Source organism: Dermochelys coriacea, chromosome 2 (assembly GCF_009764565.3).
Source record: "Dermochelys coriacea isolate rDerCor1 chromosome 2, rDerCor1.pri.v4, whole genome shotgun sequence".
In the NCBI taxonomy this organism is placed as follows: domain Eukaryota; kingdom Metazoa; phylum Chordata; order Testudines; family Dermochelyidae; genus Dermochelys; species Dermochelys coriacea.
The window spans coordinates 810,481-823,629 of NC_050069.1; the positions used below are offsets into that span (position 1 = coordinate 810,481).

The following is a 13,149-nucleotide window of genomic DNA, read 5'->3' on the forward strand; positions in this document are numbered from 1 at the left end:
TGCTTCAGAGGGAATGAACAGAACAGGGCAACTTATCAAGTGATCCATCCCCTGTTATCCAGGCCCAGCTTCTGGTAGTCAGAGATTTAGGAATGCCCAGGGCAGGGGACTACATCCTGGACCACTTTGGCTAATAGCCACTGATGGACCTATCCTTCATGAACTTACCTAATTCTTTTTTGAGCCCAGTTATAATTTTCCACTTTCACAACATCCCCTAGAATCATAGAAGATTAGGGTTGGAAGAGACCTCAGTAGGTCATCTAGTCCAATCCCCTGCTCAAAGCAGGGCCAACACCAACTAAATCATCCCACCCAGGGCTTTGTCAATCTTGACCTTAAAAACCTCAAAGGATGGAGATTCCACCACCTCCCTATGTAACCCATTCCAGTGCTTCACCACCCTCCTAGTGAAATAGCGTTTCTGAATATCCAGCCTCGACCTCCCCCACTGCCACTTGAGACCATTACTCCTTGTTCTGTCATCTGCCACCATTGAGAACATCCCCTGGCAGCAAGTTCCACAGGTGGACTGTGTGTTGTATGAAGCAGCACTTCTTACGTTTCTTTTAAACCAGCTGCCTATTAATTTCATTGCGTGACCACATAACAAAGGAATCAGGAAAGGGGGTAAACAACACTTCCTTAGACCGCTGTCATATCCCCCGTTAGTCATCTCTTTTCTAAAACGGACACATCCCAGACTTTTAATCTCTCCTCATAAGGAATCTGTTTCATACTCTTAATTTTTTGTTGTCCTTCTCTGTACTTTTTTCAATTCTAATATATCTTTTTTGAGATGGGGCAACTAGAACCGCATGCAATATTCAAGGTGTGGGAGTACCATGTATTTTTATATAGTGGCATGATATTTTCTGTCTTGTCTATCCTTTTCCTAATGGTTCCTAACATTTTCTTAGCTTTTTTGACTGCCATTTCACACTGAGCAGATGTTTTCAGAGAACTATCCACAATGATGCCAACAACTCTTTCTTGAGAGGTAACAGCTAATTTAAACCCCAATCATTTTGTATGTATATAGTTGGGGTTATGTTTTCCAATGTCCATTACTTTGCATTTATCAAATGAATTTCATCTGCCATTTTGTTGCCCACCCAGCTTTGTGAAATCCCTTTGTAACTCTTTGCAATTATCTTTTGATTCAACTATCCCGAGTAATTTTGTATCATCTTCAAACTTTGACACCTGACCATTTACCCCTTTTTCCATATCATTTATGAATATGCTGAACAGAACTAGTGCCAGTACAGAATCTTTGTGGACCCTGATATATACCTCTCTCCACTGTGAAAATTGACCTTTTATTCCTACCTCTGTTTCTTATCTTTTCACCAGTTACGGATCCATAAGTGGATCTCCCTTCTTATTCCATACTGCCAGCTTTGCTTAAGAGCCTTCGATGAGGGAACTAGTCAAAGGCTTTCTGAAAGTCCAAGTACACCATATCCATTGGATGGCCTTTGTTGTCCACATTTGTTGACACCCTCAAAAAATTCTAATAGATCGGTGAGGCATGATTTCTCTTTAAAAAGCCATGTTGGCTCTTCCCAAATGTATTGTGTTCATCTCTGTGTCCGATCACTCTTTTCGTTACTATACTTTCTACCAATTTTCCTGGTACTGAAGTTAGGCTTACTGGCCTGTAATTGCTAGGATTGCTTCTGGAGCCTTTTTGAAAGAATAGGAGTTACATTAGCTACCCTCCCGTTATCTGGGACAGAGGCCGTTTTAAGTGATAGGTTATACCCCACAGTTAGTAGTTCTACAATTTTGTATTTTAATTCCTTCAGAACTCCTGGGTGTATCCCATTTGGTCCTGGTAATTTTTTACTGTTTATTTTAATCAGTTTTGTTCCAAAACGTCTTCTGACACATCAATCTAGAACAGTTCCTTAGATTGGTCCCTTAAAAAGAATGGCTCAGGTGTGGTGGTAATCTCTCTCTCTCATCCTCTACAGTGAAGACTAACACAAAGAATTTATTTAACTTCTCCACAACAGCCTTGTTTTTTCTTTAGTGCTCCTTTAGCATCTCAGTTATCCAGCGGCCTCAAGCTTCCTGCTTCTGGTGTACTTAAAAAAAAAAATGCTGTTAGTTTTTGTGTCTTTTGCTAGTTGCTCTTCAAATTCCTTTTTGGCCTGCGTAAGTAGACTTTTACACTTGACTTGCCAGAGTTTATGCTCCTTCCTATCTTCCTCAATAGGATTTGACTTCCTATTTTTAAAATCTGCCTGTCTCTAACCACCTCTTTTATTCTGTTGCTCATCCATTGAGGATGTCCATTTTGTTGGTCCTCTTGCCCCCCCTTTTTTTTTAAATTGGGGGTTTATACATGAATTATGGTGGGTTTTTTAAACGTTTCTATGCAACTTCCAGACATTTCACTCTTGTGACTGTTCCTTTTAAATTTCCATTTAACTAGCCTCCTCCTTTTTGTGTAGTTCCACTTTTTTTAAGTTAAATGCTACTATGGTGGGTTTCTTTGGTATTTTTCATCCTACAAAGATGTTAAATCTAATGACATTATGATTGCTATCATGTGGTTCAGCTATATTCACCTCTTGGACCAGATCCTGTGCTCCACTTAGGACTAAATCAAGAATTGCCTCTCCCTTTGTGGGTTCCAGGACTAGCTGCTCAAAAAAGCAGTCATTAAAGGTGTCTAGAAATTTTATTTCTGCCCATCCTGAGGTGACATTTTCTTAATCAATATGGGGATCGTTGGAATCCTCCATTATTACTGGGTTTTCTGATTCTGTAGCCTAAATTACCCAGAGCATTTCAGAATCACTGCCACCATCCTGGTCAGGTGGTTGGTAGCATATTCCTAGTGCTCTACTCATTTTCAAGCATGGAATTTCTATCCATAGAGAAATCATGGCGTCGTCTGATTCATTTCAGATTTATACTGTATTTGACTCCATGCTCTCTTTCACATATTGTGCCACTCCCCCACCAACACGACCTAATCTTTTATTCAGCAGTCTAGAAAGTCTATATATTTCTATACTCTCCTCATTTAGCTCCCTCAGTCTCTTCCCAGATCTTCATCTCTTTTGATTGCCCTTTTATGAATTCTCAAGATTTTTTACATCTTTCGTAGTTTCCTAAACGCCACATGCTGTTCTAGATGCCATCCCAACAGGGTGCACTATCACCCCTATGGTATATTACACACATTAAATTCCATCCCATCCCCAACAGACGTAGATTTTCTATTGCCTATTGATCTGTTTCAGACCCTCGGCTTTCCACAGAATTCCCTGTCCTGTTAATAATGGGTTAATTATTCCTTTTTTAGAGAGAGAGAGAGTTGAAAAGCTGATTTTATTGAGAGGCAGGCACCGGGGCTAGGTGTCAAGCCCAAGCTGCTGCTGTGGGCAGGCTGACATAGCTCTTCATGGGTGGGAGTGGTTTGATCTTGCGTCCCGCTCAGCAGCCCTTGCAGTGCCATAAGCCGCTGCATAGGCGCCTCCCCAGCCAGCAGTTCTGGCCAACTTTCCCAATGATCTGCTTGTTGTGGTCAATGTTGGAAACTCGCCCCATGGTGGCTATGCAGGTCTCCAGCACCTGCATGCATCTCTTAGAGGGCAGCTGCATGATGGCCGTTCCATTCACCTTCCACAGTAACACCCCATAGGTCCCTGCTGCTTGGATGTACTGTGCTCCTTTCCCAGGGTGGCTTTCCAGGTTATTGATCAGGGTCCTCACAGTCAGAGCTCTCAAAGGGTATGCATCCCCTTCTTTGGGGGAGAGTGCCATCCTGCTGCTTATGTGCCCCGAGGTTTTGAGGTTGCCAGGCTGCATGTTTTCTGTTGCAATGACCCAGCGTTTCTGCTTACTGCCAGCCACCAGGGCGATATCAGCCCACCTGCAGGGGTCGTACTGGACCTGGATCACCTTCTCCTCGTAGGGGCCTGACTCAGCCCCAGGTCCGTAGCACAGCCACTGGAAGTCAATCATGTGGTAGCGCTGCTTGTGTCCCCCGCTGATCCCATGCACAGTAGTAGGCAGACAAGGCTGCCCAGAGGAACCTGCTAGTGATCTTGTTGGTTTGGGAGAGGGGATTCAGCAGCCTTCAAGTGCTTTACCTGGGCTTCTGTTGACCTCTGTACCACAGGTTCTTATTACTAGACACTGCTCAATACTGGTATTTATTTATACTTGCTGCCACTCAAAATGGGATCATCCTGAAGAGTAAATGGTAATATGAAAGCTCATTTTGTAGACAGAGCCTCCAATCTGACAGCTACCAACAAACTGAAAAGGGCCAATATAAATACCGTATGGGGTGATTAGCTGAATTGCATCATACAATGGAAGACTATAACCCCATACATACATAGCATGTCCCACTGGCAGTAAGGCCCTGGCTATTGTCCTGACGGCTTCCTGGTTAACACACTGTGCCACTATGCAAGGAATGGAGTTCAGGGAGACCACACAAGTATTAGCTAGGGGTGCTTGAAGAAACTAAGCTTGCAGCAAGCAAACTGTGGTGGGGGTGAAGAGAATAGACAGCAACTACCTCTTCCACTCTGACCTTGACAGAAGAATTAGAGAAACACTTCAGGTTTGGAGGCTGCTGGTAGCGTGGTACAATCCGTGACAAACATACCCAGGGGAATGGATACAATGGCAGTGACTCAGGGCTTGTCTCTGACTGTGGTGGGGTGGTCCCCCTGCCATGCCTTGAAGGGCTTAAAACAGCCCTGGGAGAGGGCTGAGAGGGAAAAAGCTGGGCTGTTTGGGAAAACATCCACAGCTGTAGCCTGTGTAATTAGGGCCCAGCTGGCCCTTATAAGAGGGCAGTGGGCCAGAAGGAGAGAGAGAGAGAGAGAGAGAGAGACTCTCTCTAGCTACATGAAGAGAGGAGGACCCAAACTGAGGGGGTACTGCCAGGGAGCAGAACCCTAATCTAGAAGGGCAGCGGGGTCCGGGATGGGCATGGGGCCAGCAGCAGGCAAGACACTGACCGGCAGAGGGCGCTCCTGGCTGAAAAGAGCCAATTCCTGGACAACCAGCAGGAGGTGCTGCAGCAGTGAGTCGTCACCCTGCGATAGTGACAGATAGGGCAATTTCCTGAAGTATCCTTGGGAAACCTTATTGAATTAAGATTAAATATCTTTGTGGTCCACTGTGTTAAAAGAATGGTTTATGTATTGTTGTGGGCTGGGATTGTATGTAACCTCTCGAAGGGGGAGATGTGACAGAGATCTAGGGGAAGATGAATGCAAATCCCCACTTCTGATTATGCAAAAACTTAGCCCTTCCAGCTTGAGGAGCAAGTCATTCTCTGCTGATCACCTGTTACATGGGAACAAGATCAAAATTCCAAACTGTATAAAGGAAAAACTGAACTATTCATGTTTTTTCTGGTTCTGAATCTGAGACAGTTATGAACTTGTAACCACAGGGTAAACCCAGTTGTGGGTTTTGAAGGATTGACACCTACCAGAGTCTGAGGCTGGTATTGGGATGACCTCTGGTAAGCTTTTCAGCATGTGTGTAGGTTATTTTATTGTTTTTAACATGCCTTCTCTGTAATGCTTTCACCTTAAGAATAAATGTGCTTGCTTATAAAGAGCTGTGTAGTAACTTGTAACTGCCAGCAATTTCACTGTTTTTAGCCTTTGGAAAGATAGTAAAGAATAAATGCTGACCTATTTAAACAACGTAGCTGGCTGAAGATGATCATAATGCAAGCAGGGAAATGTGCAGCCTTAAAGATCCCCCATTCAGGAGGGAGATATACACAGGTCTCTGCCCAAGAGAGGTGATGGCTAAGGAGCCGGGAGCCTAGATGGGTGTCCATGGTGGACTGCGAGAGAGGAATACTGGTGCAGTTGCCCTAAACTGTGACAGTCTTCACTAGCAAGTTAGCATGAGGTATAGCTCTTGTGTTACCATTAATTCAACTGCTGTTCACACACAAAAATCTATCACTTGTTTATGGTGCTGGTAGCAATGCAAACTGGCTGGCATGACTGAGATTTTAGGGCAGAACTCGGGAATCATTAAAAAGCTTCTGAGGCCTTGTCTACATGGGACAATTTTACCAGGTATAAGTGATGAAGTCATACCACTATAACCTCCTCTGTGGATGCGCCTATTTCAGTGTAAGAAATAGGCATGTCATTTTGGTTTAGCCTCTTTCCAACAAACATAAGCTAAACAGAAAAAAAATCCACTGTTATACTGCAATGGGGGGGAGGGGGGAAGCTCAGTGGTTTGAGGGGGCCATTTAGGGATCTGGGGAAAAATAAGGGACGGTACTTGGTCCTGCTGTGAAGGCTGGGGACTGGACTCAACCTTTCAAGGTCCCTTCCAGTTCTATGAGATAGGTATACCTTCATTTTAAAGAATGCGGGCTATACCAGCATAACTATATTGTTTTAATTTCACACATTAGTTTACATTTGTACACCTTTCCTGTACAGACAATCCTTCAAACTGATCTAACATTTCCTGAGTCATTACCTCAGGCATCCTGGGATCCTACTTGTATGTGGCATTGGCTGCCAGGGAAGCTGCTGAGCTGGAGTGGCCCACAATCAGATGAACGGTATGGAGAAAATGAATAAGGAAGTGTTATTTACGCCTACACAAGAACCAGGCTCATCCAAAGAAATTAACAGGCAGCAGGTTTAAAATAAAGGGAAATATTTCTTCACACAATGCACAGTCCATCTGTAGAGGAACTCTCTGCCAGGGGATGTTGTGAAGGCCAAAAATACAACTGGGTTCAAAAAAGAATTAGATAAGTTCATGGAGGATAGACCTATCCTCCATGATGGACCTATTAGCCAAGATGGTCAGGGATGCAAACTCATGCTCCGGGTGTCCCTAGACCAGGAGTGGGCAAATATTTTGGCCAGAGGGTGACATCGGGAAATAGAAATTGTATGGTGGGCCATGAATGGGGTCACAAAATTGGGGTGGGGGTGTGGGCTCAGGGGTAGGGATGAGGGATTTGGGGTGCAGGAGGGTGCTCCGGGCTGGGATTGAGGGGTTTGGAGAGCAGGAGGGGGGTCAGGGCTGAGGCATGGGAAGAGACAGGCTCAGGGGTGCAAGCTCCAAGCAGCGCTTATCTCAAGCGGCTCCCGGAAGCAGTGGCATGTCCTTTTTCCGGCTCCTATGCGGAGGCACAGCCAGGCGCTTCTGTGCGCTGCCCCATCTGCGGACACTGCCCCTGCAACTACCATTGGAGTGTGTAGGAGCTGGAGCAGGGCCATGCCGGGGCTTCCGGGAGCCGCATGGTGCGGCCCCAATCCAGCGGCCCAGCCAGAGTGGGGCTGTGCTGCATGGTGCAGCTCGCAGGCCAGCTTAAAACGGCTCGTGGGCCAAAGTTTGCCCACCCCTACCCTAGACCTCCAATTGCCAGAAATGAGACTAGACAACAGAGGATGAATCTCTCAAAATTGCCCTGTTCATTTCATTACCTCTGAAGCATTTGGTACTGGCCACTGTCAGAGACGGAATACTGGACTAGATGGACCATTGGTCTGATTCAGTATGGCCATTCTTATGAGACTGGGGCAACATTGTCAAAGATGGGAATTTATGCTTGCAGACAGAAAAAACTCTATACTATATATTTGAATGTTCAGAGGGAAACATGCCAGACAGGACTTATTCTATACCAGAAGCTCTACAAAGGCACCTTTTTACTTCTTTCACAGTCGAGAAGGAACCACCTTAACTTCTGCAGGCCTCTGCTCTCTGCATTCTCCAGAGAAAGAAATTAAACAGATGAACTCTCTCTATGATAAGCCAGCAGCACCAGTTCAATATGTCAGAAAGCAACACATCCCAAGCAACCTTCCAGTATTTCACATTTGGGGACAATATATACCTTCAAGTCAACGGCACTGCTATGGGTATCCGCATGGCCCCACAGTATGCCAACATTTTATGGCTGACTTAGAACACTTCCTTAGCTCTCGTCCCCTAACGCCCCTACTCTACTTGCGCTACATCGATGACATCTTCATCACCTGGACCCATGGAAAAGAAGCCCTTGAGGAATTCCACCAGGATTTCAACAATTACCATCCCACCATCAACCTCAGCCTAGACCAATCCAGACAAGTGGTCTATTTCCTTGGCACTACTGTGCTAATAAGTGATGGTCACATAACCACCACCCTATATTGGAAACCTACTGACCGCTATACTTACCTACATACCTCCAGCTTCCATCCAGGACACACCACATGATCCATTGTCTACAGCCAAGCTCTAAGATACAACCGCATTTGCTCCAATCCCTCAGACAGAGACAAACACCTACAAGATCTCTATCAAGTATTCTTAAAACTACAATACTCACCTGCTGAAGTGAAAAAACAGATTGACAGAGACAGAAGAGCACCCAGAAGTCACCTACTACAGGACAGGTCTCACAAAGAAAATTACAGAACGCCACCAGCTGTCACCTTCAGCCCCCAACTAAAACCTCTCCAGTGCATCATCAAAGATCTACAACCTATTCTGAAAAATGATCCCTCACTCTCACAGATCTTGGGAGACAGACCAGTCCTCGCTTACAGACAGCCCCCCAATCTGAAGCAAATACTCTCCGGCAACCACACAACAAAAACAAAAAAAAAGGAGTACCCGTGGCACCTTAGAGACTAACAAATTTATTAGAGCATAAGCTTTCGTGAGCTACAGCTCACTTCATCGGATGCATTTAAATGCATCCGATGAAGTGAGCTGTAGCTCACGAAAGCTTATTCTCTAATAAATTTGTTAGTCTCTAAGGTGCCACGGGTACTCCTTTTCTTTTTGCGAATACAGACTAACACGGCTGCTACTCTGAAACAACAAAAACACTAATCCAGGAACCTATCCTTCCAACAAAGCCCAATGCCAACTCTGTCCACATATTTATTCAAGTGACACCATCATAGGGCCTAATCACATCAGCCACAATATCAGAGGCTGGTTCACCTGCACATCTACCAATGTGGTATATGCCATCATGTGCCAGCAATGCCTCTCTGCCATATACACTGGCCAAACCAGACAATCTCTACGCAAAAGAATAAATGGACACAAATCTGACATCAGGAATCATAACATTCAAAAACCAGTATAACACTTCAACCTCTCTGGCCACTCAGTAAAAGACTTAAAGGTGGCAATTTTGCAACAGAAAAGCTTAAAAAACAGACTCCAATGAGAAACTGCTGAGCTTAAATTAATATGCAAACTAAATACCATTAACTTGGGTTTGAATAGAGACTGGGAGTGGCTGGGTCATTACACATATTGACCATTTCCCCATGTTAAATATCCTCACACCTTCTTGTCAACTGTCTAAATGGGCCATCTTGATCATCACTACAAAAAAGTTTTTTTCTCCTGTTGATAATAGCTCGTCTTAACTAATTAGCTTCTTACAGTTTGTATGGAAACTTCCCCCTTCTGTCTGTGTGTGTGTGTCTGTGTATTCATTCTTACTATATGTTCCATTCTATGCATCCAATAAAGTGGGCTGAAGCCCACGAAAGCTTATGCTCAAATAAATTTGTTAGTCTCTAAGGTGCCACAAGTACTCCTGTTCTTTTTGCGGATACAGACTGACTAACACGGCTGCTACTCTGAAACCTTTCACTAGAGTAACCAGAAAAGTCACTTTTAAAATAGCAGGATGTATCAATTAAATTCAAAGGGAGAAAGCAGCATCTTCCTGAGAATTCTGCCTAAACAACTAAGAATCCTTCTCAGAGGAGAATGTGTGTTTTGGTCCTTTGCAGTTGAATAAGAAACCAAGGTCTCATAAAAGATAATTGCAGTAAACGTTTTTGAAGAGTCCTCCTAATTAACTGCAGCGAACATGATAGTCTCAGAGCATACCATAACAGTCAGCAAAGGTCTGCATGCCAGGAAAGATGCACTGAAACAAGAGACATCACAGATGCACCAACTGACAAAGAGGATAGAAAGCGGCAGATAATTATATCCCACCCCAAAACCTCTCCCTTCTACAGCAACAACAGAAAACAGTCAGTTGCTACTCTGCAGCAAGTAACTGAGAGTCTCTGTACTGGAGGCAGGTTTCAGAGTAGTAGCTGTGTTAGTCTGTATTCGCAAAAAGAAAACGAGTACTTGTGGCACCTTAGAGACTAACAAATTTATTAGAGCATAAGCTTTCGTGAGCTACAGCTCACTTCATCGGACCACACAGTAGTAGTGAGGGGGATGCTAATGTACTTCTCCATTATCAACATTTGAACATAGTCCTCCTCTCCTCTTCCCCCCCACAGGTACACATATACTAGTTCAAACTGGATTTCCAGAGACTGACAGACAAAGAAAGGATTTTTAGATAAATAACCCGTTTTTTAAACTGGCTCACGGCCTTCTTCCTGATCCAGCAAACGGACAGGATTTCTAGTCCACAGAAGGTTCCAATCCCTTGAAGGGATGGTAAGGCTTGGATTATTGAGACCCCATAAGACCGTGTGCTTGTTCTCAGCTGAAGTTATGATGAACTTGTAACCACAAGGAATCCCCCCTTGGGTGGAAGGTCTGAAGGACTGTTCCTGTCAGAATCCATGTTAGAGTGGGGTGGACTCTGGTAAACTTACTACCATGCAAGTAGGTAGGTTCCTTTATTATTCTGAACATGCTTTTTCTGTAATGCTTTTTTACTGTAAGAATAGAGTAGGCTCACAAAGGAAGTGCTGTGTGGTACATTATAACTGCAGCAATGACACCTGTTATTGTCCCTGGAGAGAAAGCGGACAGGCCTGTTCAGGCAGACTGCCTTTGCTGGGAATAAAGAAAAGGAGTACTTGTGGCACCTTAGAGACTAACAAATTTATTAGAGCATAAGCTTTTGTGAGCTACAGCTCACTTCATCGGATGCATTTGGTGGAAAACTTTTCCGATGAAGTGAGCTGTAGCTCACGAAAGCTTATGCTCTAATAAATTTGTTAGTCTCTAAGGTGCCACAAGTACTCCTTTTCTTTTTGCGAATACAGACTAACACGGCTGCTACTCTGAAACCTTTGCTGGGAATAACAGTGAAGGCAGGGAACTGGACAGCCTGGAAATACACTCAAAAGGGCTAGACATACACGGGTCTCCACTCAAAAAGGCAACAGCTAGGGAGTTGAAGCCTGAGAGTGGATGCCCTTGCTGAACCTTTGAGGGAAAATACAGGTGCAGTTTCCCTGAACCGTGACAGGAGGTTTAACATCTAAACCATTTCAAGACACATTTGACTAAACACTGGTCACAACTTCTCAACCTAGACTAGGGGCTTCCACGCATCCTGACTCTGGTGGACTTGACTTTGGCATACTTGTTTAGGCTGAATTTAGAACATTTTCATCACTAACCGATTTCCCTCTATGAATTGACTCACTGCTAACAGATCCATTCATCTCCATGAGCTTCCCCCTTTCCTGAGGTTTCCTCAGCCCAGCCCCCGCCCTTGCTGTGGAATATCAAAATTCAATATAACCTTGCTAAACACATGGATTTAAGAGCATTTTGAAAATTAAAAGCTCATAGCTTGTGGTGTTGGCACGCATGCAATATATTGGGAACCCAGTGATCAAATGACCCCAATTTTGCACAACAAATTCTACCTGTGGCCCTAATGTAGCACAGCAATATTTTGGTGATGGTGTAGTAATTGAATTTTCATTTTGATGGGGGTGAAAAATGTTGACAAAAATTCTGCTTTTTGGGTTAATCTCATTTCAAATGTCTTTTAGTTTGTGCACTGCTTGATTTTTCTATAGCAGTGTGTGTGGGGGGAGGGGGAATACTAGAGGGTCACACATGTGGTTCCTCATTTAGTCAGAGCTGTTTGTTATCAGACTTTTCAAGTGCAAATACCACCTGGCTGGGGGAGGCTTGTCCCAGTTGAAGTGAGGGTCCTGGCTGGATATACAGCTCAGCCTTTGTAAGCAACAAAGTGCACAATTCTTGAGTAAGATGCTGCCTGTACAATGTGTAGGCAGCAGCAAAGGGTGCCAAAGCTTCAGGACCTGATGTTTGTGGAAATCCAGCATTTCCATTTTTCATCAAAATGAGCAAGTTTGCAGATGACACTAAGCTGAGGGAACAGGTAGATAGGCTGGAGGGTAGGAATAGGGTACAGAGTGACCTAGACAAATTGGAGGATTGGCCCAAAAGAAATCTGATGAGATTCAACAAAGGCAAGTGCAGAGTCTTGCATTTAGGAAGGAAGAATCCCATGCACTGCAACAGGCTGGGGACCGACTGGCAAAACAGCAGTTCTGCAGAAAAGGACCTAGGGGATTAGTGGACGAGATGCTGGATACGAGTCAGCAGTGTGCCCTTGTTGCCAAGAAGGCTAATGGCATATTGGGCTGCATCAGTATGAGCATTGCCAGCAGATCGAGGAAAGTGATTACTCCCCTCTATTCAGCACCAGTGAGGCCACACCTGGAGTATTGTGTCCAGTTTTGGTCCCCCCACTACAGAAGGGATGTGGACAAATTGGAGAGACTCCAGCAGAGAGCCACAAAAATGATAAGGGGCTGGGGCACATGACTTACAAGGAGAGGCTGAGGGAACTGGGATTGTTTAGTTTGCAGAAAAGAAGAGTGAGGGGGGATTTGACAGCAGCCTTCAGCTACCTGAAGGGAGGTTGTAAAGATGATGGAGCTAGGCTGTTCTCAGTGGTGGCAGATGACAGAACAAGAAGCAATGGTTTCAAGTTACAGTGGGTGAGGTCTAGGTTCGATACTAGAAAACACTATTTTACTAGGAGGGTGGTGAAGGACTGGAATGGGTTACGTAGGGAGGTTGTGGAATCTCCATCCTTAGAGGTTTTTAAGGCCTGGCTTGACAAAGCCTTGGCTGGGATGATTTAGCTGGTGTCGGTCCTGCTTTGAGCAGAGAATTGGACTAGATGACCTCCTGAGGTCTCTTCCAACCCTAATATTCTATGATTCTAAACAGAACTATGCCCATTGTGATACCTAAAACATTCCCCAAAATTTTGCAATTGGTCAGCTGCAGTTTTCAGAAGTTATTGTGTTATGTATGTATAGACAGAGAAAAGCAATGATTTGACTCTAAGGCTTCATTTCACTTGGTCAATAATTTGAGGTTTGCTATGACTAATTTAAAAGGGCA

At 44.4% G+C, this 13,149-nt stretch overlaps 2 protein-coding genes across 5 annotated transcripts in view; both read right to left on the reverse strand.

The window, feature by feature from the left end:
* PUF60 (poly(U) binding splicing factor 60) overlaps positions 1-13,149 on the reverse strand; it is a 52,322-nt gene that overhangs the window by 18,660 nt on the left and 20,513 nt on the right. The gene's annotated exons all lie outside the window — the stretch shown is intronic.
* LOC119851528 (39S ribosomal protein L2, mitochondrial-like) lies at positions 2,168-4,130 on the reverse strand. The gene has a single exon (XM_038391502.2). The coding sequence runs from the start codon at positions 3,982-3,984 to the stop codon at positions 3,454-3,456; it is 531 nt and encodes a 176-aa protein (XP_038247430.1). The 5' UTR covers positions 3,985-4,130; the 3' UTR covers positions 2,168-3,453.

Coding starts and splice junctions, on each gene's coding strand:
- LOC119851528 (XM_038391502.2), bottom strand. CDS start 3,984: ATGATTGACTTCCAGTGGCTGTGCTACGGACCTGGGGCTGAGTCAGGC.